The 25,801-nt window shown below is 39.5% G+C and overlaps 1 protein-coding gene across 3 annotated transcripts in view; it reads left to right on the top strand.

The window, feature by feature from the left end:
* The window catches only part of ARID1B (AT-rich interaction domain 1B), a 329,860-nt gene that overhangs the window by 280,919 nt on the left and 23,140 nt on the right, over nucleotides 1-25,801 (top strand). For all 3 annotated transcript variants that reach the window (XM_034060376.1, XM_034060377.1, XM_034060378.1), the window contains 5 exons: nucleotides 5,545-5,690; nucleotides 13,124-13,233; nucleotides 13,977-14,135; nucleotides 20,038-20,247; nucleotides 23,639-23,843. In XM_034060376.1, the coding sequence (XP_033916267.1) occupies nucleotides 5,545-5,690; nucleotides 13,124-13,233; nucleotides 13,977-14,135; nucleotides 20,038-20,247; nucleotides 23,639-23,843 (830 nt within the window). The remainder of the gene's footprint in view (nucleotides 1-5,544; nucleotides 5,691-13,123; nucleotides 13,234-13,976; nucleotides 14,136-20,037; nucleotides 20,248-23,638; nucleotides 23,844-25,801) is intronic.

The raw sequence follows: 25,801 nt of genomic DNA, 5'->3' as shown, positions 1-25,801 counted from the left end.
TTCATTTCCATCTACTCTTCCCTCCATTTTCATCTTTTCTGCCTCAAACTGTCCTCAACTCCAGCCTTTCTAGACTCTCCACCTCTGAACCCTTCTGTTCCCTATGTTTCCGTTCTCAACTTGCTCCTGTGCTCAGATTGCCACAGGTTTCATTGCAGAAGCTGGATCATTTTTTGTGACTGTATGAATGGCTTTGCTCCAGTGTTACAGATTTAGATCAAAAGGCAAGCACAGAGTGTCAGATGCGTGCCACGAAATCCACAGAAAGTTACAGACTGTGATCACTCTGCACGCAGTAGAAACCTGAGCTTTGACAAGTTTCCATAGGAAAAGTTGTGTTTTCATTCCTCATCCTGCTGAGAAGCACAATCCACTTTTATCATTGTCCATATCTAAAAATGACACCTACATCTGAATTTAATTTTGTAGTTAGCTCAGATTTCTTCAAATCTGAGGAAAATGACAGTTAAAACCTTCCTTCATCAGATGGCAATGCTGAGGAGGTACTAAATCACATAGCAGCAAGCATTAAACACAGGGGCTGCAGAGTGTAGCAGCTGGAGACAACACACTAACCTGCTGGTCATTTCAGGTCCAGCTAAAGGGAAACATCTCAGTGTAAGAGATGCTGCTTGGCAGCTGAGATCACCCCTATTGCCTATCTTTTTTCTTACAATTTCTTTGTTCTGCTTTTTAACAATGACCAGATCTCACATGTCATCTCCTCTCTTTAAATACATGGACTTCTGCATTAGCTCAGAAGACACAATTAGATCTGATGCTACTTGTTTTGCAGAGAAAAGAGATTAAGTGCAGATTAAGCTTTGGGTAGACTGCAAATGAAGGAAAACAAAAGAGCAGAACAGGACCTTCTTAAAGGGAATGTTTTGAATTTGTCCAATTGTATTTTGTACCCAATAGTACTCCAGACTAACAACAGCACAATGAAGCTGTTTAGGATCATAGAGTCATTCAGGATGGAAGAAGCCTCAAGAGGTCTCTGGTCCAACCTCCTTCTCAACAAGCTCAGCTGAGAGTTTAGATCTTTATCCAGTTGGCTCTTGAAAACCTGAAAGGACAGAGATTGCACAACTCCTCTGGTGCCTGACTTTTTTCACTGGGAAAAGGGCTTCTTTACATCAGTCTGAACTGGTCAGGTTTTAACTCCTGCCCACTGTGTCTCATCCTCCCACCAAACACCACTGTGAAGACCCTGGTTTCATCCTCTTGCTGACCTTCTTGTTGATGCTGAGAACTGCTGTTAGGTTCCTCCTGAAAGCAGTCTCTGCCCCAGGCTGAACTAGCCCCTTGTCCTTCAGCCTCTCCAGGGTGAGTGCTCAAACCCTGACCATCTAAGTGCTCCTCTGCTAAGCTCGCTCCATTATATTGTCATTTTTCCTTTACAGATGCTTGGGGATCCAAAGTGGACATGATACTCTAGATGGAGTCTAATGAGTGCAGAGTAAGGATGAGATGATCAGTTCCCTCTGTCTCCTGCCTTGCTCCTGTTCACACAGCCCAGGATGTTGCTGGCCCTCTTTGCTGCCAGGGCACTCTGCTGATTCCCTGTCTGCCAAGATGCCCAGGGGCTTTTCAGCAAAGCTGTTCCCCTAGTCAGGCCCCTGTCAGCACTGCTGCAATGGTCTTGTCCTTCCCAGGTGCAGGACCTTGCACTTGTCCCTGTTGACTTTCATAAGGTTCCTGTCAGCACATTCCTCCAGCCTGTCTAGGTTCCCCTGGGTGGCAGCCCTTTCCTCGAGCATAACAACAGGCTCTGGCATTGCGCAAGTGCTGTGAGTTACTAAATTGTCAGCAGGGTAAATAAACCACAGAAAACAAGCAGAGTCCCCCTTCCCTTCACATTTTTAATCTCTTCCATTTGCTGTATACTTGGACATCTAGTTGTAGCAGTAGAGCAGAAAAAAAGAATGTGTACAGTATAGTGCAGTACAGTGTTTACATTGATAGCATAATCCTAAATTTGTACTGGACCAGCTGATTTTTCTTCTAAATGGGGAAAAATACGTGATCTGGGATCACAGTATTGGAGGAGTTAGAGCTGGAAAATACCTGACAGGTTATCTAATTAATATGTAATGCAGGGTTTCCTCAACCAGTACATTTTCTAATGTGTTGTCCGTGTGCAGAAGTGTTAGGTACTGGGTTTTCTTTATTGCCTTAGAGGGTAACTGCATCTCATCTCAAAGACATTTTTTCCCTATATTCAACACAAGTGTTTCTTTTCTTAATTTCTTCCTAGTATTCCTAATTATTGCTTGTGTCATCCCAGCCATTGGTGTTTTTGTGGTAAATACTGTAAAACTGAATGCTTAACTAGGTTTGTTCTCCTATAGAATTCATAGTGGTCAGTTGAATGTTTGCCATTAGATATCACTATGTGTACAGCAGACTTTAAAAGACTTGGATTTTATTTATTCCTCCAGAAAAATGGAGGAGGGAACTGGGAGATGTAGGAGTCTGGTAGTATGCTTCTTAAATAGTATGTTGGATATGCCTTTACTAAAAGCAGCACAGAAGGAAACATAAGATTTTTTACTTAACTCCAACAACCAACAGATGATGCTGTGACCTTAAGCATATATAAATATGTTTAGCAGCTGCTGTGTAACATATTTATACGTGTTTAGTGACCTGGAGGTTAATAAAAATGAGTTTGGTGATCTCAGCTCAGTTCTTAATGGACTCCACTTCATATTACAGCACTGATGCAGCACAATTTGTCACAGTCAGCAGTCTTTACTCTAAGGAGGCCCACTGTGGAGTGAGAATTAAGGACTGAAGTAATACCTGATTATTTCTCCCTAAAGAAACTTTCCATTCCAAGCCATCATAGAGCAGAATAATACATGGAGGAGCTCTGTACTGTGCACTACACCCAGTCTCAGGATAAAATGTTCACTCTTCGGGATATGGCTTTTCAGTATTAGTGCTTTAGCTCATGTGTGCTGAGGTCAGTACTTTGACAAGGGATCAGGAAAGGACAGAGTTCTGCCAGTGATGGTGCTGAGTCTTTTCACTTGCTGGTTCCTTTCCAGAGATGCAGACCTGTGGCCATTCCAAGTGCAGCATTACATGAGTGGATGAAAGGGAAAGGTACTGCCTTGCCAGATGAAATTTCGGAATTAGGTTTCGCTGTTCAGGTCTTTCTGAGTACTGAAGCAATCTTTTTTAGACTTCAGTTGTTTTCTTGCTCTCCTGACCAAAGCTTTCTTTTATTTAATTTCTACTCTCCATCTAAACTGGAAGTAGTTTCCTACTTTTTGATTTAAAGCTGTCGTACAGCAGTACGCTTTCATGAGCTACAATTGAGATTGATGTCCGTGGTGGGTAACATGAAATAGGTTGTACCTCAATTTGAGACAATGAACAGCCCCACAGTTTAGAAGATACACATGCTATAGGAAGTAATAGTATTGAAATATTAGGAGGTAAGGACCAATTTCAACTTACCTGCAAGTTGCATATCTCCTGTGTATTTTTAAAGCAAAAGAAGGACATTGGAGAGTTAGATACCTGTAGAGACTTCTGTTTTTTCCAGAATCTCAGCCTTACTCCATTAAGGAACCTCTCAAAATCTATTACTTCTTTTTTAAAGTGTAGAAATGCATTAGTGTGTTCTCTTCATCTTCACTAGTAACTTTACCCAGCAACAGAAAGAATCTCTCTTTTCCAGCCTAGAAGTAAGTTTTCATTTAGCTGCATTTGTTGAAATACAGCCATTTTCAGCTAAAAAGAGGTGGGTGGGGATGTTTAAGATACAGTATTTACATAAGAAAAGCTAGATTGTGTGACTGAAATCTTTTAAAGTTGTTGCAAAATGTTCGTGCTGCTTTTGTTTCCCTTTGTAATTTTCCCTTGGAGCATTGCTCCACTGTGCATTTTAAATCTTTTCCCTCCACTACTCATTGCAAGCTTCATCAGGGAAATGACATTGTATGGCAGTTGTCTCCTTCATATCAAAAGAAAGGCTTTGCCTCTTTGCAAGAATGAAGTTTGCCTTCAGAGAGCAAAGGACAAAACTGACTTGGAAAAAGATGCTTTATTTAGATAACGCGTTCTCTTTTCCTTTGAAGAAATTCACAGTGCGTCAAGAAAAATTAGGCCAAGTAGTGCTTTAATGGTCTTCCTCCTGTATCTCCTAAAAAAGAAATCTGTTTCTACCACTGCATTAAGAATCTGCCATGAGTTTGGAGAAGACAAGAAGCCATTGAAGTTGTTCAGGGTTGTTGGTTTGGGGCTTGTTTGCTTTGCTTGAATACTGTATAATAGTGAAAAACAGAATTGATACCAAAACCCCATCTTGGTGCCAGGACCTGCAGCTTTCCCTGCCTGTAGGATAAAACTAAATGCTTTGGTTTTTGTGAGGAGAAAAAAGCTGACAGGTACGAAAACTATGCAAAGGGGTGGCAGCTTCCTTTCTTGTCTCCCTTATTTGGAAAACCAGCATAAATTTACAAGAGGTACATTGAAGAAACAGGTCTTAGTTTTGTGTTTTCCTATAGGCTATGAATATATAGGTAAGTATATTTTTGCCTGTGTTTTTGTATGATTTTATTTGTATATCCATGCAGACATATGTGCAGTCTTCAGCTATACCAAGAAAAGGTATAAGTATATAAGATATATATAAAACTGTATTATGGATTAAAAGAATAAAAGGTTATTTTTGAAGTTGAATCATGCATTACATCATGTTATTCTGCTTACTTGGATTATTTTCTTCCTTGTGCGTCAGTTTGTAGAATTTGATAAACCAAGTACAAAGCATACCTAGATACTTTTTACAACTTGAGAGTAGGTAAGGTTTAGCCTTCAAAAATATTTGGTCTGAAGATCTTCGCATCTGAAGACATGGAGAATTAGGTAAGGGCTTCATTTAGGGCAGTTTTTCAGACAAATTGAAGTCTCAGTCATGAAAGCATTGTAGTTTTCAAAACCAAAGTAGTTCTGCTGTGCTGAGGTTTCTTGTTGCACCAGAGTGTAGTATGTATGTGGCTTTTTGTAAGATCGGGCATAGATGTCATGTACAAAAGATGAGCATTGTATTCAATGCGATAACATTAGATAGAGAAATCTGAAACAGTCTACGGTACCCATTATTCTTCTGGTCATTTCACTGTTTCTTAAGCTGTGTCAGGTAAGGATTTCTATCACATAATCAAAATGGCAATTTGCTGGATTTTTTTTGGTGCCAATGCTAGGTTCTGATTTTGACTCCTGATCACATTTGCTGTTTACTCATAGGATAAATAATATGAATTGTGTATTTCTGCTGATTGGTTGTGACATATAAAGACACCGTAGACATCTCTTGAAATTTTGGTCAGTCAAATTCTGTCTCAGATACACAGTAACTAATTCAAGACTAATTCAGAGCTCCCCCATGTTGATAAAATGAACTAGTTGTGTGCCTTGTTCTTAGCTATTGGCAAACAATAGGAGATGTACTCTGTGACAAACCACAGCATCTTCAGCAATGAGGTACTTAATGAGAGATGGTCTGTGTGCTCTTTCTTCTTGCAGGCAAGGCAATTTTCCTGCCATGAATCAGAGCGGTATTATGGGATCCAGCTCCCCCTACACTCAGCCGATGAACAACAGCTCTGGCTTGATGAACCCGCAGGCTCCACCCTACAGCATGGCACCTAACATGGTGAACAGTTCAACAGGTAATGGTGGGTAATCTTTCAGCAGTGGCTTTCCTTCACAGATCTCCTTACCACTATCAGCCCTGGGCTGGTGTCAGAGGGATGGCCTTCTTCATTCAGTTCACCCCAGCTGGGTAGTTTGGAGTGGCTTGAAACTGGGCTAAAGTATTCTCATTTTTTTGTACAGTAGCTCATACATTTTTCATTAAGTCCTTTTGTGCAGCATGTAGATGAGTACAATGTTTTGAACAGTTCCAGCAACACTCGGACCCAGTTTGATGTAGGTGTTGATTAGCAAGTATATGCATATTTGTGTGTATGTGTCTGCAAGAGAGGGAAGGATAAAAACCTCATCTTTTAAGAGGCTGCTGTAGCTTTTCAGTGTCTTACTTGCCAAGATTGCAATTTCAGATATTTAATGTGGTACTGGTTTAAAAAAAGAGATGTGCACCTGTTCTGACTTGAAGATGCTCTAAGCTGAACACTTAAAATAATTGCTCTGTTCTGAAAACATAGGCCATATTTACTGTTTCTAAAATTCATATAACCATACGTAGGGTTTCTTCATTTACTTATTTAAATATCAGTATATGAAATTTAATTATAGCTGCCTTTTGGGAAAAAAATAACCAAAACACAAACCACGAAACATTCAGTGTAGGTGCTGAATTTACCCTTCATGTCATGAATTGTGAATTTAGCATTGTTTGCAGCTTTGTGTGTGACTGTGAAGACAGGTGAATGCCTTCTGTGCAAATGTGCTACATAGTCTGTTTTCAGCTTGAACTCCTAACAGTTATCCTCCATCAAGATAATACTTCAGTAAAGATCAATTCTTCGATTAGGGTGGGTTTGGATGGAGTTTTAATGACCTTGAAGTGGATCCTTTCAAATACTTATTCCAGTCATGGAATTTCTGTGCATGCTTTACTGATTACATTAGCCCTTTTTGAAATGTTGGAGGTTTTGAAGTTTTTCTGAAGCTCATAGGTTGTGCCAGGATGATTTGACATTGTTCCTTAGTTGGTTTCATTTCTACTTTTGTTTATTTCTCTAGAGATACATTACAATTTAAATTGGATCTTGACAAGAACCTGTTTTCAGTATCATCCTCTCTGCCCTGCATAGCCCATTTCATGCCTTCATCTCTTGCCTTCTTTCCTGACTTTCCTTCCTGTCAGTTTTACTTGTCACTATTTTCTGTGCAGAAAATGGCCACTGTGAGAATCTAGTGCGTAGTATGTCTAGAAGTTTGCTTTCCTCTATATAGGAGTTCGTGAGCCACCTAACAGTGTCAGTTTTCAACAGTATTGTGTTACAGTTTTGGTAAGCAGAAGAAACAGGAAGGAAGCTGTTAATCAGTAAGATTTTTTTAAAAAATAAAGAAAAACAAAACAACAAAAAAAGGGGGGCTTTTTCCAGTGCTGGCTTGGAAGCCATTGGTTAATCCAGACAGCACACTTCACCATCTGGATGAAGAGGGAAAAGCTATTCAAAAGACCATTAGATAATAGCTTGCTTTTCCCCCACTAGAGCTGTCCCAGGTAATATTATGTTTTGTTTGTGTACTTACATGTTTTGTCTGGCTTGCTGAAATAAAATTACTTCTGAGCATTGAAACTGTGCTATAAATTCTGTTTTGCTATTAGCAGAAGTAATTTTTCCCTCTTTTTCTTTGGCCCCCAGAGCTGCAAAAATAACCAACAGCAAGCAGATGGCAGAGTGCCCTGCCTAAGAAGATTTATGTATTCCTAAGGAATAACCAGTTTAAAGGAAGATTCACAGAGGTTTTTTGTTCAGATAATTCAACCATTCGTTATTTCATACAGTGGAAATCTGTTCAATGCAAGGCCATTTATCCTAGCAGTCTTTTGTATGGGGTAGTCATACTCTTTTTATTGTGTTATGCATTCTGAAATATTGGATTTTTAATAATTTAACCATTTATCAGGGTTTTTTTTCTGCCAGTGCATTTGTGAGGTTTTCTTTTGTTCCAGTTTTATTAATTCAAAGATTACCCAATGGAAAGTAAGTATGAGATGAACTGGAGGAGTGCACCTCTTTTTGTCTGTGTGTGAGCAGACATGCATCTGTATTGCTTTATGCAACCAGCGTCCAAGAGCACACACACAGGACAGCAGGGCAAAAGAGAAAATTATGTATGAGTATACTGCTGGGGGCACATGCAGTGGGATTGCTATACTTCCCCCTATCCTGACTCGTCCTTCTGCTTAGGTAAAAGAAATGAAAGGCTGAGCTTGAGGCAAGTGTAAATACAGTACTTCAATATGGTAGTGCCTTGAGTTGAGGAAGCGCTTCAGGGTCAGCTCCAGCCTTGCATTTGATAAGGTGCATTTGATGAGGTGGAGAACTTGCTGGTGATACCTGCTTACGGGCTTTGTGTCACAGCATTTTCTGTGACACAGACCAGTTCTGCTATCTGGCTCTTGATCCTTCCCACACACTCTGTGTAAAGTCAGCAATAAGCCAGGGTTCAGTCAATGTTTAGGGCCGAAACCAAATGCAACTGAGTGGCTGCTGGTAGGGTGAAACGTGGGCATTAGTTAACTTCCTTTCATACGCTGAACATGAGCAACTGTGATTTCGGTTAGAGGCAAATGAAAACCTAAGGTAAGCAATCTGTAGAAGTTGGTTTCTTGATTGTCTGGATTTTGGAGGGTGCAGTTGTGTTGCCCAGTTTGAGGGAGGAAGGTAGGTTTTGGTTATATTCATTTTAATCAAAGTGCACATTTAATTAAATGCACATCAAATACATGGTTTTACTCTAAAATGGAGGAGGATTTCTGATGCTGATGGGATTGTTTTCATATGGTTGTGGAGCTTCAGTACAGCTAACACTGGTTTTGCCACACATTTTAGTAGTATTTATATCTCCTTGTTACCAGTTGATTATTACTTTTTTTTTTCTAATTAATGTCACAATTGAAAGGAAAATCATGTTGCAGTTGTGCGTCCTGGAACTACTTCAGAAGTGACTGTGGATCAAATAACACATCACCAGCTTCTGCTGACGTAGAGCAGTTTAGGAACACAGAATTTATAAGATCAAAGAAGACAGATCCTTCTGATAGAGTATCCCCTCCATAACTATAACAAAAGCTTCAAGAAAAAGTGACAGGATTCCTTCACAATTATGGAACGAACTGCCATTCAGAAAAATTTTATGTACTGCCCTTTTGTTATGTGAGTTCACATTTCCTATGTGTATTTTATATTTTTTTCCTCCTATTTTTAAAATTCAGGCTTTAAAACCACATAGAATGAAAGGAAGCTTACAAAACTTACAAAAATAAAATCTCTCTTTCATGCTGTAGACCTTGTTAGCTCTAGTGAAAATTATCCTTAAAAAGAAGTAATATGGAGTTCAGATCTGTCAGATTTCCATATTGTGCTTACACTGAAACTGGCACTCATGATCTCTGCTACCTCTGAAGGTGAGCAAAACAATAAAAGGGCATTAATCTCCTTACTGCCACAAGGATCCTTTCCTAATTTCACTGTAATTTCTGTTCTACTGAAACCTTCCATTCTCTGGGAATTATTATTCCCAACGAATTTTTAACATCGGAATACTTTACATAAAACATGAAGTTCTAGGAAAAGTTATTTGAATAAAAGAAGTTAAAAGTATGTTCTTAAAACAACATTAAAAATAGAGGCAACACCTTTTCACATATATATTTGACTTTGTATTTATTTGGATGAATCTCTGATAGAAAAGCAATCATTTATGAATGTGAAGCTTTTTTTTTTAGAAGTCTTAATTGTTTTTCTCTGCTTAGTTACATTTTTCTGAAAAATGGAAACCTCATTTATTTCACTGTTTTCTGGCTCTAACACTTATGAGCTGTTATATACTGTGTATTTAAATATACTTTCTGGAGGATTCCAGCAGCTGGTAGCAGTTGAGATACCCCATCACCCATACTCCAAGCAAGTGATGACCATGATCCAGTGGTCATTGTGTGATTACAAATCAAGTCATAGATGCCCTAGTCCCAGACCCAAACAAGCCTTAGTAGGCAGAAAGGAGGTGCAGTGCTGAGGTCCTTGGTGGCTCACTCATCCCTTCCAGAGAAGTTACCTGAGCATCCTGGGCTGTGCTTTTCCCCAGAGGTGCAGTCATTCATGGCAGGACATGAGGCAATGCTGTTGTCACTGTTCCATTTTTCCTGTAGACATAAAAACAGTAGGGATCCTCTTTTCCAACTCCACATGAACCAAAAGCTTGCTGCTTTTTCTTTTCCTTCCTCTCTTCCTGGAAGAGAGGAAGGAATATCTTACAAAGGATGTAATATTCTGTTTTGCAGAGTGTGATTTGTTACTGCACTAGCAATAAAGCGAAAAACAATGTTTGTGTATTGCTGCTCCTACAGTATTTCACCCTCTTCTGGGACTGATAGAGCAGCCTTTAGCAAGAAAGAATACTTTGCTGCAGTTTTGCTCATGTCAATATCTGCTTTTGAGCACATTAAATTCAGTGTGGAATAGTTAATTTAGGACCTTGACCCGTACTTGCTTTTTGAAATCATTCTAGCTCTTAAATTCTTATAATAAGCCAGAGGCTACTACTTGAATCCTGTTCATGGTACACTACAACACCTTCTGAGTCAAGATTTCCCTGTCATCCTCCTCTCTAAAATGTTTTATCCTTTGGTCTGCACTTCACACAGAGAATTATTAGTAGCTGTGTAGAAAGAGACCGTGTCTTATTTTAGCAGTTTTATGACAATAACAGTATTTCACTGCTCAAAAAGGGTCAAAACAATGTTCTTGCTTTGCTAAAAGAAGTGAAGGAATGTCTGTTTGCAAACCACTGGAGAGTGCATTTGCAAGAAGTTATGAAACAGCATTTCAACAGTAGGTGTGGAAACATTTTAAGAAAAGCTATAGGGAAAGTAGACAACCTTGCGATTTGCTAGTAAAATCCTTGCACTTCTCTTTTAGGTAGGTAGAAAGGACGTAGATGAAGTAAACATTTTAGAGCAAAAAGTGAAATGGATTTTGGGAAGCTTTATTATTTTTTTCATAATTGTCTCCACTTATACACTTGTATGTGCCAATAAGAAATAGTCAAAAGCCAAAATGAATTGTATTTTTAAATTTCTAAACATGATTAATACAGTCAGAATATGTGTGGTGATTTTCAAACTAGGGTTACTTGCCCTTTATATGAAGTGTTAACTTAAACCTCTCTGAAAAGGAGCTTTTATAAAGGCATTCTGATAGAAACAGGACTGCCAGGAGTGGGCACAATTACTGTATTCTTTGTAATAGAAAGACCATGTGCCAACCTAGATTAACAGTGAGATAGCAGAGGATTTCAACATGCAGAATTCTGGTGAAGAAGCGTGATTGTTAACTTTGCTTTGTTTGACCTCTCTAAAATTGCTTTAGAGGGGAAGGGTCATCTTTGGTTGCTTTGAAACTAAAACTCAGACTTTTTTTTTAGCGCTTTCACAGCATGAAATGTGTTAACTGTTAAAATGGATTTTGTATAACGGTTCTGCATCCCAGTTTGAAACCAGACTGTGGCATGCATTTGACCATTTTGCACATATATTTTAGAAAAAAACTCTAAAAAGAAAAATAACTTGTTTAACTGTCAAATTCATATCTAAAATGTGTTAGGTTGCCTTTCTTCACTTCATAATGGTCACAAGCTGCCCCAACTCCTCAAACAGAGTATAAGGGCAAAATGCATACAAATCAAATGCTGGCTTCCCAGTGTCTTATTACTTATCTGTTTTGTTGAGGTTTCACACACATACATAAAAATAACAGCATTTTTAGCTGATCCCAATAGATTTTTCTCTGCAGCTGCATCACTTCAAAAAGGCTTTTTGTTCCAATTCTTGAATCTTAAGTATTGCAAGTTTGTTGGGCTGGTTTTTTTTCAATCTCAATTATGATTTATGTGTTGTGATGACTTTAAGGGCTTGATTGGGCTACAAATGTTCTTTGAAAAAAACAAGATGTGCCCGTGAAAAACACAGGCAGTTCAAAGCTGAATATTGAGCATACAGTTGTAAACTCACATGGCACATGGTTGGGTAGGTTTTTTTGGCAGACCCGTAGTCTCAACCTGCAGTGATGCTAAAGATATTAGCAAATTAGCACTGCAGAGCTTGCCAGTGTATTCGCCAGAGTCCTGCTCAAGCTCTCACTGCTGTAATTAAAACTAATTATTTTCTAAAACATAGTAATACATGAATATGTGCAGTAATCATTTTGTAGTGGGCAATCTGTGAAGTATTTTTAAAGCTTCTTTATCCCTTCCTATCTTTGGCTTGCTACGCAGTGTGCCTGCTGCCTAATGCAAGCCAGCATTGTCATTTTGCAGAGGGGCGCACAAGTCTGGTAATGACCAGATTTATTTATTTGCTTCAACAGTGATGCTTTGCTGATTCTTAAAATTTGTAAGTTTGGAATGTTGGTTTTTTTCCCTTTTTATTGCCTTGTAGGTTATTCTGTTCTATGTTTTCCTTACCTTCTTTGAAAGAAAGGTATGAGGGAGAGAAAAAAGGGAGAGAAAGGGAGCATAATCCAGTCTTTCGCAAATGCTGTGCACGTGGCTTTCTGCAGGGAAAGAATCGCCTCATGTCTTGCTGTTGTTCTCTGGTTATTTGCATTGATTCAGTGTCATGGCACCTCCTAGCATCTGGTCTACGCAGTATTTTGTGCCTATTTGTCTGAATGTTTCTTGCATCTTTCTAGAAATCCAGGAACCCAGCAGCTCTGCAGCAATAATCCTATACATAGCACTAGCATCTTCAAATAAAACCCCCTTTATCTCCCCACACTCCTGGGAAGCAACTACATGCGGTTATCAAAGAAAGACATTTGTGTGTTCATTATAGTCCCACCTCATTTTGGCAGGAAGGGAATAAGTTGAGTGCTGGTTCTCCAACAGAGCAGAGTTTACAGCTTATAGTTCTGTAGTTAAGAATCACAGTGGCTGAGCCATTCATACTGAAGTCAGTAGGGGCAGGAATTATCTGCTGGCCACCAACTTTCATACAAATGTAATTGGGAAAGAGCCTTTTTCTCAGATTCAACATGGCGAGCAAAATGCACATCTTTTTTATTTACATTTTTCTGTTGCTAAAGGACTGCAGTAGTTATTAATAGGCTGTTCTGTTAAAACGTAGTGGTCAAATGTGGAGACAGCTGAAGGCTACCAGCAGCATGAAGAATGAATTTTGCTCTGTAAAGTGTTTGTTGTTGCATGGTTTTTGTATTCTCCCCTCCTTCATTCTCCTCTATTTCCTCACTTCAACTGAAGAGGTTTCCAGGTTTCCAGATGCTAGAATAACAGGATGGAGGTGGGATAACCCCTGCTTCATGTGGTGCCACAGTCTTCAGTAGGAAGCATTTTTTTCCTACAAAACCAGACGTAGTCATGCTTAACTGTTTCTCCTGTTTTCGATTAGCACCTATGGGTCTTGCAGATATGATGACATCCGGTGAGTCCAAACTACCCCTTCCTCTCAAAGCAGATGGCAAAGAAGAAGGACCCCCCCAACCCGAGAGCAAGTCAAAGGTATTTACAGTCTCCGCACGTGGTGTTGGTTCAGCCCGCAAAAGTCTGCTGTGTTGTCTCTCATCTTCTGGTTTTGGCCTACCCACTTCTGTTCTTTCCTGCATGCCTTTCCATTCACGTGCAACCTCTCTGTTTGTTTCTTTTCTTGTATTTTTTTCCAATTTTCCTTCACTATGTGGATCTGAAAGTTACTAGTTCTCACGGCATTTTAACTTGCGGGGGCAAAGCAACCCAAGCCAAAAGTTGCGTGGGGATTCAGCTGTGCCAGGTGGGTGGGAAAGAAGGGTCTTGCCTGGTTTTGATACTTGCAGCCATTTTTCTCTGCCTTCAGTTATAGCTTCCTGTTTTGGCCGCCTCAGCAGGAGCAACATACTTTAATATTTTGCTTTCCTACCTTATTTGTTAAAATAAGGTGAACGGCTTGTTTTTTTTTCTTGCTTTCATAAGGGGAAACCCATGCTTAGCATTCCATGTGAGCTTGAAATAAGCATGGTGGCTTAGTGACTTTAGCCAAGCATCCAGCAAACTTTCCAAATTATACTAATTAACAATGTTGTTCTTATACCTTTTATATATATATAAATATATTTATATATGTGTGTGTTTTCTGTATGTGTCTCTCTGTTTATATATATTTTATATATAACAATTGGTCAGTCTGTTAAACTGGATGTATTTTTTTGGTTTTAATAAAGTTTGCCCTGCCTTTGTCATACTATTTTTTTTTTATTCCTCTACCACAGGATAGCTACAGCTCTCAGGGTATTTCTCAGCCCCCAACCCCAGGCAACCTGCCAGTCCCTTCCCCAATGTCCCCAAGCTCTGCTAGCATCTCCTCATTTCATGGAGATGAAAGTGATAGCATTAGCAGCCCAGGCTGGCCAAAGACTCCATCAAGCCCTGTAAGTGGCTCTGTTTTTTTGGTTTTTGTTTATTTTTTTGTAATTAAATATACTTTAATGCTTGCTTGTTTGTTTCGTAAATTCCTTTTATTCATTATTTATCCACTAAACAGTTTTCTTTCTTTATAACACTGGGTACAAATTCTGCTCTCGGACACATGACTGTAAGTTCCACTGTCTGGCTTCAGTGGGGCCTGAGCATGCTTATCCCAGGGCAAAATTTGTCCCAAGAGTACTTTGAAATAAGAAAGAGTAAAATTGTGTGCATCATGCAAGTGTGCTGTGTGGTAATACAGCAGTTGTTGTGAAGAAAACATCCTTCCTGTAATGCATCAGCTTTCAAGCATGCTGAATGTGTTGTTAAGGACAATTCCATTTCTGTTCCTGGGCCCAAACTCCTTCACACAACTGACTTCACTCTGGTTGCTGCTTGTCTTTGCTAGGATTATTTAAGAAAAAAAAAAAAAAAAACAAAACAAAATGAGAAATCTCCACCGTTGAATATCCATCAAAGTTCAAATTGTAGACTTGGCACTGCAAAAACGCTGCCAGGTCTATTTTTAAAACATTTTTAAGTGTGTATTTGAAAATACAGGCAAAAGTCTTGAAACAAAATAATTTCTGATTTGCTTCATTCAGTTACTTTGAAATAACCCAGATTGTGGGTAGGAAAACCTGATGTGTATATGTTTTTAAAAAGCTATTTTTAGATGAATAATGTTTAGTCATCCTCATGCAGGTTGTAAAGAAGAACCTGAGAGACATGTGTGGAGCTAAAAATGAGTTTCGTGATTATACGTATCTATATGTACAGAAATAGAAAATGCATATGCATATATAGGCAAGAGAATGCAGACATAAGCTGATATGGCCTATGGGGAGCAAATGTCCACTTGGTCATTTTTGCTTTGTTGTTTTTTGAATTAGAAAAATATATTTTGTTCTTCTTTCCTTTCATTTTTCCAAAAGTCATAATGATCACAACTTCTCTGTAAAAAAATACTGAAATATAATCTGGTGAGGAATATTAAGGGTTTTTTACAATGTTAATGTGCACTTAAATTAGCAACAATTCTTCGACAACAACTTAATTTTCACAAAGTGGTATGTTGAAGACTTTCAGGGCAAACAGAGGAAGGCTAATTGGAGGGAAAAAGGTCCACCCATCCAAAAACCAGACATCTGGTGAATCCCCTGAGCAAAGGGGCAGCATGGCATGAAATGCACCACCTTAATGTTTCGATATTTATTGGCAGCAACTTTGAGTCTCAGAAGGCAGCTGGTGTTACTTGTTCCCACAAAGTCTCATCTTTTTCTTAACAGCATTTCTGAAAGTGTGGTAGCAAAAGCTCTGATATTTTTCTTTGTAGTAGTGTTTTGGGTATTGTTTGGTTGGGCAGTTTTCTGGAGGAAAGCCAGGAGTTACTGCACAGGCTGTCGCAACACAAGTTCTTCTTCTACAAGGCTACCAAATGATACCAAATGATAATACATTCCTGCGCTCATTGCATAAACTGAGTAACAAACTGTGAAGTCATCATGAACATGGAGTTTTTTCCCTGTAAATACATCAAAGTACAGCATTAGAAAAAATAAATGAGGGAAGTTTATGCTTTCAGTTTCTTTTGAATGCCCTTCTGTCCAAATGCTGCTGCATATTTAGCTTCAGTTAGCTTCTTGGTACACAGATATGGATAAATGCACTGCTTTGGAATGATAGAAAAGTAAGTCCTGTAAGTTAGTTGATCCCTTTTTACCTATGAAGGCCAGGGTATTGGATAACTTCGTTGACTTCAGCAGCAGCCTGACATAGACTGGAATGATTGATTCCAAGCATTTTGTTACACTTGAAAACGGCCTGAATTTGTTCATTAAATGCTAAAGCTGCTTCATGTGCTACAACTTTTCCATTACAGCAGAGGATAAAAGCAGGGGTCTGTAATTCACTTCACAGTATCCCTGTGATCCTAAAGTGGATCCTCTCTTTCACTAGTTTTATATGGAAGTGAGGTATGAGAAAATGTGGAGAAGGAATCGTTGAGCATTATGTTTTGAGGGCTCTTCAGGTACATCGGTAAAAGGACACTTCTGCTATGCTAATTTTGCACATAATGTGAATCTCTGACAGTGGCAAGGTGGCTTTAAAATTCTTCAGAAGAGAAATTTCAAGTGTGTGTGTGAACTATGCAGGGTCACTGCAACATGAATAAAACAGTAGGTTATGAAAAACCCATGAAATGCTACTCACTGTCTGTAGGTACCCATGAACATGACAGTGAATACACCTGAATAGAACCATATCTCCACAGTGCTAGCTGTGAGGGGTCTGCAGAGTCCTTCAGGAGGAAAATATGACAAAGGTTTGTGTCCTGCAAAAGCTTCTGCCAGTGATTTGGCTTTTTGCTGCCTGTGTATGCACACTCTGTTCTGTAGTAAAACAGGTCTGTGTAATAAATGTAATATTGGCAAATTCTTTGTTGAAGCGGGGGAAATGAACAGAAGATAGTTCTATAAATATAGGTGCTTAAAGATACGTACAGAAACAACTATCCGCTGCCTTAATGTGAAAAGAACTCCTACAGAAATTTGTGTTTGCTCTGAAGGATTCTGCAGACTCACCATACAAGGGTGTGCATATAAAACAGTTTTAATAGGTGGTAGGGGTATTAAAAACAAAGTATGGTGTTGGACAGATTTAATATCTGAATTGGCTTTACTATCCACATACTTTGGTGAGTTTTTTTAGATCACACATTTAAAAATGGCAAGTTGTACCATGTTAGAAGAGTGCTCAGGATCAAGGGCAGAGTAGAATAGAACTAAATTGGTAAAGGTGTGTGCCACAGGCTCGCACTAGCATTCTTTTATCACCCAAATTATCAGCAGACTACAGAATAGCTCATAGTCTGTATTCTTCCAGCATTGTCTAGCACATAGTTTAGTTAACAATCTCTTAATGGGATCATTTTGTAAAAACCCCTTATTTTCTGAGGGTTAACATGTACCTATAGGCAAATTCAGGCTTCCAGCTGAACCTTCCCATGTGGAACTGAAGTTCATTTGTGTGTAGACTAGCTTGCACACATCTGTCATTTTTATATGTTTACATTTATGAAAACAGAAAAGGGAAAAAGATCTTCACTCTTGAGGAACAGCATTCTCCCCTCCAGTGCATTCTTCTAAAGTTAACATTTCATTTTAGAAGAAAATTGCACCCATTTTACAAAGCATGACAGCCTGAAAGCTCACACAGTAAGGAACACTTCTTACCTTCTGTAAGCTGTGAAAAGTTTTCAGATTATACTGTCATTTTAAAGCCTACTGCCACACTGCTGAAAAGCAGCATCATTTGAGCTGTATAGCAGAAAAACCCAGAATGAGAAATTCTTAACTGTTTCCGTTCTGCCCTGAATCTGATTTGAAAAAGAGAATTTTACCATATAAAAATAAAGATGTAAAACCAGTAAATCTGAATATTCTTAATCAGAAACTACCATAAAAGTGAAACAGGAACTGTTTTGTTGCCTCCTATGTTAGAATATAAGCACGTAGAAAAATTGATGGGTAAAAGCTGAAATTCCCCACCTTCATTTTTATTAGAGTTCCGTGGCATCATAAATGTCAGATTAAAATTAATGCTAATCAGCAGCAGATTGTTCTTAGTGCAGTTGGTAGTGGAGTAGCTCCATTTTATTCAGCTCTTCAAGCTTGTGTGCTCATACATCCATTCTCACTACAATATCAGGTTAGTAGCAACATGACTTGCCTACTTCCCTCGTTCCACTTACCCCCCAAAAATTCTTTGGCAAAGTATATTTGCTGAAGAGAGTTAAATGGGTCTTCTGTAACATCCAGATACATTGGAAGTGATACTTTCAGTAAACTGATTGCCATTACAGAATCAGTTTGTACTTTCATTGCATAATCTGCAAGACTCATGTCAGAGTACTTTCCTGCCAGCCACTTAGTATTAATACAGCAAATTCAGCCCTGACTCTGACTTCAGTAGGTGTTGTAACACAACTGAGTCTGGCTTAAGTAAATTCAGGAGTGCATGTCATTTCTAAGTAAGAAAGGTAATAATGTCTGTCTGCAGGAAGGACTACTGTAGGGGAGTTACAGTATCAGAAAGCAAGGCAGAAAACTTTACAGGAGGCTGTTTATTTAATTAAAATGAATGTCCATTCACTGGAAAGAACAGCAATAGCTCATGGAACTGCTGGGTCACCCCCCCCCCCCTTGGCTTCAGGTCTCTTTTCTCCTGGCTCTCCTCCAGCATTGCCAAGTTTCAGCTAATGGCTGGAGGGAGATAGAGAGCCTGTCATATTTTCCGGGCTAACATGCAAGATGAATGGTGGCAATGTTTTTAAAATCATTGGCAGACGGATGCTACCCTGCCGCATCTTTGTACTGTTGAGTGCCAGTCCTCACCAGCACTATGCAGGAACACGGACCAAGTGGGTGGTTCTCTCGCATCTGTGGGGTACAACTAGGGTCTTCTTCAGGGATGTTCAACTAGAAGTAAGTTCCTGTTTTCGTCAGAATAGTGCTGTCTCCTGCTCAAATAAGGAAAAGGAAAAGAGTGATTGACTAGATGAGTTTAAAGTGTCTACTGCAATCAACAACAAAGTTTAGAATTTCACTATACAGATATGCTTTCCTTCATAAATCTGGCTCCTTTCCTGAAGCTTTATATCAATCTTTTTTCTCTAGTGTTTAATTCTGAACCACTTCTATCTCCCACTGCTGATCAAATCACTTCACCTTCTGCAAGGAGGGGGGTCTTCCTGCAACAGCAGCAGCCCCTCTGTGCTGTCTGATAAAAGGCAGCTCAGTTAGTGTGTAGTCCATCCACACATGGCACAGAGCCCAGCTCACAGGGTCATACTGCACAGAAAAGATAGTGTGAGAAGGTAAAGCTTGTGTATCGGCCTCAGTGTTTTCTGCCATATCCACATAGAGAAGGAAAGGGCATGAAGAGTTTTCATCAGCTGTGAAGACCAAATAGCAGCAGGAAAAGGGGTTTCCTTTTGCATTTTTGCCTCATGAGACAGAATTCTCCTCTTCCACCTCTTTCACTTTTCCTAGTGGTGATTCAGCTCTGATTGCTGTGCATCCCTCATTTTCAGCAGGTCTTAATACACACTCTCTTTGCTAGGTAGGACATGTGAGATTAATGTCTTATGTCTGTTTTCAAGGGAGGAGAGTAGCACCTACTGGGGCATTTTTGTCTCAGAAAGCTAACTGGCAGTTCACACATAGCATAGCCACCAGTCTCCTTGTATTGTAGGCATTTGGTCATCTGGCTTTTTGGCCAGCAGTGGTGTGACAGGGTAGGAAAGCATAACCATTTGTGACTCTGAGAGTACTCCTCAGTGTACTGCCATCAATCACACTTTAGGCTACTTTTCTGCAATGCCTGTTCTGGAGGAACACTTTCAGGCTTTCTAGCCCCTTTTGGCATCCAAAGATTAAATGGTTGATTTGATTTGGTTTTAGGATTATGTGAACTTGTGTGGGACAATCTTATTCTTAATTTTACTCAAATTATTGCTTGCAAAACACTTTGAAACAAGTGGGTGAGATTCACTGTGTGAGAGCTACCACCTCTTAAAATGACATGAGGCAGCATCAGAAACTTGCCTTCTGGGATTCAAAGTTCCAATCAGTGAAAGAAATATGAAAATGGGGAGTTTGGGCCCTTTGTTTTAGAAGCTGAATTTTCCATATATGGACAGAATGTACTGTTTGTGCCTGAACTAGTAGCCTTCATTCCTGACTGTTGTGTGATAGCTTTAGTTTGTTTGACATCTTCTCTTTTTCAGTGTTGTGAGTTTCTTACTTTCTTTTCCCTCCCCCTCCCACCCTTCCCCCAACTCTTTTCTTTCTTCTTGCGGTTTAGAAATCAAGTTCCTCTACCACAACTGGAGAGAAGATCACTAAAGTCTATGAGCTGGGAAATGAGCCAGAGCGCAAGATGTGGGTCGATCGGTACCTCACCTTCATGGAGGAGAGGGGCACGCCCGTGGCCAGCCTGCCGGCTGTGGGCAAGAAGCCCCTGGACCTGTTCAGGCTCTACGTCTGTGTCAAAGAGATTGGAGGTTTAGCACAGGTGAGAAGTGGTGCTTGAAAGTGAACCTCTTGAAAACTTGATGCACACTCTCTTTTCTAGAGTGTTTCCTGCTGGTTACACCATTACCTTTTCAGCCCTGAAAACATTGTTGAAGAAAATAGTTTTGTGCTTTCATATTTGCTTTTAATATTTGTGCTTTAATATTTGGAGTTCATCTTGTCTGTGTAATTGGCCTAAAACTCTGCAGTTTGAATCAAAATTGGCCATTGCTGTAGACAGATGAAATTTTTACCTGTTCAGGGGAATCCAGTAACTCCACTAAAAGAAAAAAAAGAGGAAAAGGCCATTGGATCAAAGTTACAAGTAAGTAACAGATGATAAAGCTAAAAGGAAAAGGAGATTTTTAAGTCCATCCTTCCCAGATAGGGATACTACCTCTAGGACAAATAATTGATCTCTCAAAAGAGATGTCAGATACATTCTTGAAACAGTCCTTCATCCCAAACCTTTCATCTCTGAGTGTCTCTGTATGGTACGTTTGTTTCTAAGACATGGACTGTGCTTTCCCTGTGTTTGGAAAATGCTTACAGGACATTTTGGGTTGCCTTACAAACATAATGATTACAAGGAAAAGGTGAATTACTGAACCAAGATGAAAAATGAAAGCGAGAAGACCTGAGAATAAGAAATGGGAGAGAGAAGCTTTGTTTTTTGTTTGCAGCAGTTAACTGGAAGTTTTACAAAGGGATGTTTGGAAATTAATTGTGAGTTCTGTAAGACTGATCACCTCAGAGCAAAACGTTTCATTGTCTTGCACCATCAGAAGGGAAAGCAGGAGAAAACAGTCAGTATTTGCAGCCTTAGATTTAGTATTTGAAGTCATCTGTCCTTGCCTAATGTTCTTACAAAGCATCCCTGGCATCTAGGGGATCACTCTGACTAGATGCTAGAAGGTACTGTGAAGTGTTGAGACCCATAATTTTTGTGGATTCAAGAACATTTGTAGATGATCAGTGCTTCGCAGGATGAGGTCCTAAGCATAGCTATATAGATAAATACATATATGCAATGTTTAATATAAAATAGGTAATATTGAATATTCAAATAGATATGATTTTACACTAATTACAAAATTTGAACTTAAAAATATGGCAAATTAGATCCTCAGAAACAGAGCACATTTTAATAATCTGTATGGTTAGTTCAAGAAGGAAATGTCCAACATCAGTTAGCATTGTTCTCAATGCTTTTTTTAATTGTACACAGTATTAGTACATAAGATTTGACTACTGCATTAGATCATTGGCCCTTCAAGTGCAGAGATTTCAACTATTCCTGTTATTAAAGGTAGGCAGAGAAACGTAACATAGTTCACCTTGCCAGCTGTTAAGTGCTGTATATGGGTAAGAGATGTTATCCTGACATTTTTAGCGATCAGCTCATGCCCCCCAGCATCATAAAGATTTGATTACTTTTAGCTCAGAAACTTTATTACAGATAAATTGTATCATGCAGCTGCTCTGCCTCATACAGCATGATTGTGCCCATAGTATGATTCTTAGCATCAAAAATTAGGCAAGATGGGGGGCAGATGGGATATTCTAGAGAGTCATTCATGTTTGCTTATTATTTTGGGACACTTGGTGTTGATTTGCAATGACAGGCATTATGCTTTGCCAAAGAGTAGATGGTGTTCATTTAGACTGATTTTTGAAAGAGCTTGAGTTACAAATGTGTGTTCTTCGGTACTGGTAAAAATTGATCCTTAAAATAGAGGCTCCTGGTTTTGCGTGTGTGCCCTCATGAATGATAATTACTACTAGTGAGAGGCACAGAGCTTTCCTTGCTGAGGTTTATTGAAAGGCACCTGTGTCCTGCTCTCCTAAAAAGCTGTTGCTCCAACTGCTGCACTCCACATCTCGTAATTCTGCCTGGGAAGAGACAGGGAGCGGAGCTGTGCAGCAGCGATGCATATTCTGTGAACAGTTGCAATTGATGGGGTCCTAACATGAACAGACCAGCTGTTGGCAGTCTTCTTTTAAATGCCAATATACTGGGCATTTAGGCATGAATGTTTCTGTTTGCATTATGCAATGTGTTCATTACGCACCACTTAGCTGCAAGCCAGTAGGCACAAAGGGCTGTATAGCTGCATTTCAAGCCTCAACAAGGGCAGTTTATGAAAATCTCATCTCCTTTAACTCCTGGATTCTCGCAGGGTGTACCAGGGAAATAAAAACCTGGTTGCTATCAATGCTATCCTCTAAAGATCTTCACTGAGTGGCAGCAGTTATGGTGTTATTAAACATTGAAAGAAATGTCAAAAATGTTTCCTTTGCTAGCACACAGGCTTAGGAACAGTATGGCTAACGATAACCTATGTAGTTATATAAGTGAAGTTGGAGTCATTAAAATCTGGGGCCTCAGGGCAAGTAGTAGTCATCATGGAATCAGAATTCATCCCCAGCAGAAGCTGAGATGCTTAGACCTTTAAAGTTCATTTATTTCAGTGCCACTCCCCTCCTTGGATGACACTTAGCAATTGCACAACTGGTTGAATGAACTCTGGGACATCAGGTATTACAGCAAAAATACTGTCTGCCTGAGTGGTACCTCCGAGTGAGCAAGAGGCATCATCCAGGATGACAAATGAACTTCACTGTTATTACAGATCAGCTGTGTTTGAGGAACTCTTGAGCAGAGTCTCTCAATATTCTCAGCCGTACACTGCAAACAAGACTCGCAGCGGAGTTGTGCAGTCAGCATTGTAATACAGAGTATTGCTGGACTAGCCCTGTGTGTTTGAAGTCTGCTGTAATTAATTAAGGGCCTCACTTCACTCTGCCTCTCATCTAGCCAAAGGATCATTGATCTGTCCCTGCAAGAAGCCCTAAGGAGAAAGGACCTGAACCAGGAATTGCAGGATGAGCTGTTTGACAGCTGGTGGCTATTTTGGAGAAAAATTTATTTTTCATATCAGTGCTCAAGCACTTAAATTGCAGAATAATGCTCTTACTGCTTTCTAAATAGTTTTTAAAAGCTGCTTTTTAATTGGAATATGGTGGGTGTGGGTGGGTGTCAGAGACGGGGAGAACAAGCATGAATTTGCTTGGAGATGGATTGCTAACTGAAAAGCAAAGGCTAGAAGAGTGCGAGGCATTTAAAAGATGCACCATGCATAAGACTCTCCACAAGCAAAGCATTTTATGTTGCTATCAGCAGGTTCCTTAATGGTTTTATAACTGTAAATGCTGTCTGTGCATTACTTCGTGTGGGAGTAATGAGCATTAGTTAAAAAAAGAAAACAAAAAAAATACAAAGCAAGACATTAAGTGCCTTTTTATTCCCCTCTTTTCCCCCCCTTTTTCGTCTCCTGACTTAAACAAACCACATTGCTGCAAACCGACGATCCTGCCATTTATTTTGCTAGGTTAATAAAAACAAGAAGTGGCGTGAGCTGGCAACCACCTTGAACGTTGGCACTTCGAGCAGCGCAGCCAGCTCCCTGAAAAAACAATACATTCAGTACCTGTTTGCCTTCGAGTGCAAGATTGAGCGAGGGGAGGAGCCCCCTCCAGAAGTCTTCAGCACTGGAGATACTAAAAAACAACCTAAGATTCAGCCGCCATCTCCTGGTAAGTCAAAAAAACTGCAGCCTCTTACACAATCGGTTTCTGAATGCAGAAGGTACGAGGTTGCAGTTTACATATTTAGAAGCGTGTCTTGCTAATGCTGGACAAACAGCAAGGATAAGTATGTTATTGGCATCTTGTTTTCAAACTTAGAGCTAGCTCTTGTGTCAAGTGTCAACTTTGAAGGGCCATCTGCAGTCGTGTGTCTGGTTTGTCATTGCTTGCTCTAACATACAAAGACGTGCACCAGCATACCATTAATATTCAGTTACACTGGCACAGTAGAAGGAATAGGATTCTGCATGGGCCTGTGCAGTAAGATGGGAGGCAGTTGATACTAAATGGATCACCCATTTGCCTATAAAGATCAGGTTTAGGTACTTGCCCTTCTTTTGCTATGACAGAAACAGTATATTCAACACAACTGTTGGTCAGTAAAGCTTCAGTTAGAGTCAGAATGGCAGATGATGGACTGATGACGTGTGGGTCTCTAATATAGCTCATGTTGGTTGTGTGGCAGGTAGAGAGAGTGTGGTGTATCCCCAATGCCAGACCTCATAGCTGGGAGGCACGCTCTCTACTCTTTTGTTGCTAATCCTGTATGTCAGCTAAGTCATTAGCATCACTGTCTTTATCCTCTCATCTGAAAAATCTGAACTGAAATCACTTTATTTTGGCTGTTCTTTATGCATTTATGGTGTGGTGTTTGAAACCACACTGTTTTCTTTCTAAATTTAACTTAGGTCTTTAAAGATTTGATAGTCATGATTGATACTCAAGGCAAGACAGGCATAGTACTAGTCTATGATGTTGCCTTCTGGACTACCCATGGAAGATGAAAAAAAATTGCTTTGTTGTGATGGTTATTAGGCTTTTCTGACCAACAAAATAATTTGACAAGATTTGTAAACTACCTTCACAATTACTGTTACACAGACCACCTTCTGCTACTGCGAAGAGAAGATAATTCCTGAAATGTTTACAGCAGTTCCCTACAGTAAGTTTTAGAAGGCAGTTTTAGGAAAGTATTAAATAACTTAATTTCTGTTAGTGCAGTTCACTGGCTGAAAATGGGAATTGGCAAGTCAGGGACCAGCAAGCTCTGCAGGCAGTTTGCAGGCTGTCTGGATCCAGTATCCTATTGTGGATACTAGAAAATTGCAGAAACCTTTATAATCACATAATACAGTTCTAGGCTTTACAAGATCATTTCTTATGATAGTACTTTGTCAGTGCAGAAAACAATAACAGCAATAAGGTTTAAGTCTTTTTCAGCCTGATGTATGCAGAGTAAGGATTCAGGGAAGTGTTTAGTTAAAATCTGCCTAGGTATGGCTATTTAATAACTTAAGTATTTCCCCCACCTTGTTAACACTAAGGATTATCAGGGACCCTACCACTGATTATTTAATAGAGAAGATACCGAGGTTACTTTGCAATGCAAGTTTAGAAGGTGCAGAAGAATATTTGGTACTGGAAGTGAAGCCTATAGTCCGAATACTTATCTGTCTGAAATGAGCATAAGTGTCCTGAATGTGCACTACTGCAAAAAATAAAAGATGCTGGACATGCCTGTCACCTCCTGAGAAGGCTGGTAAGGGGAGCTGACACTGTTAAACTTGTTAAGGAGGTTGAAGAGGAAATTCAGCTGTTCCTAAAATTAAACAGCAGTACTAAAACTGAAAGAGTATGTTGCTTTACTCTCTCCTCCCTTGCCCCTCTCCATGCAACACTGCTCTCAGTAGTTGCTTTAGGGATGATCACCACAAATTAGCTGAATTTTGAGGTGAAGAATCATTATTTAAATATATAAACCTGAAACAAAGGAATAAAATTATCAGACATACCACTTCTACAGAGTTCTTTTGCATCATGAGGCTACAGATGAAAATGGCAAACTCCAAGTTTAAATTTATCATAACATTCAAGCAAGCTGTCTACGAGGAGAACTGAAACTATTT

This window comes from Melopsittacus undulatus, chromosome 3, assembly GCF_012275295.1.
Source record: "Melopsittacus undulatus isolate bMelUnd1 chromosome 3, bMelUnd1.mat.Z, whole genome shotgun sequence".
NCBI lineage: Eukaryota > Metazoa > Chordata > Aves > Psittaciformes > Psittaculidae > Melopsittacus > Melopsittacus undulatus.
This window is presented reverse-complemented; position numbering and strand designations above follow the sequence as displayed.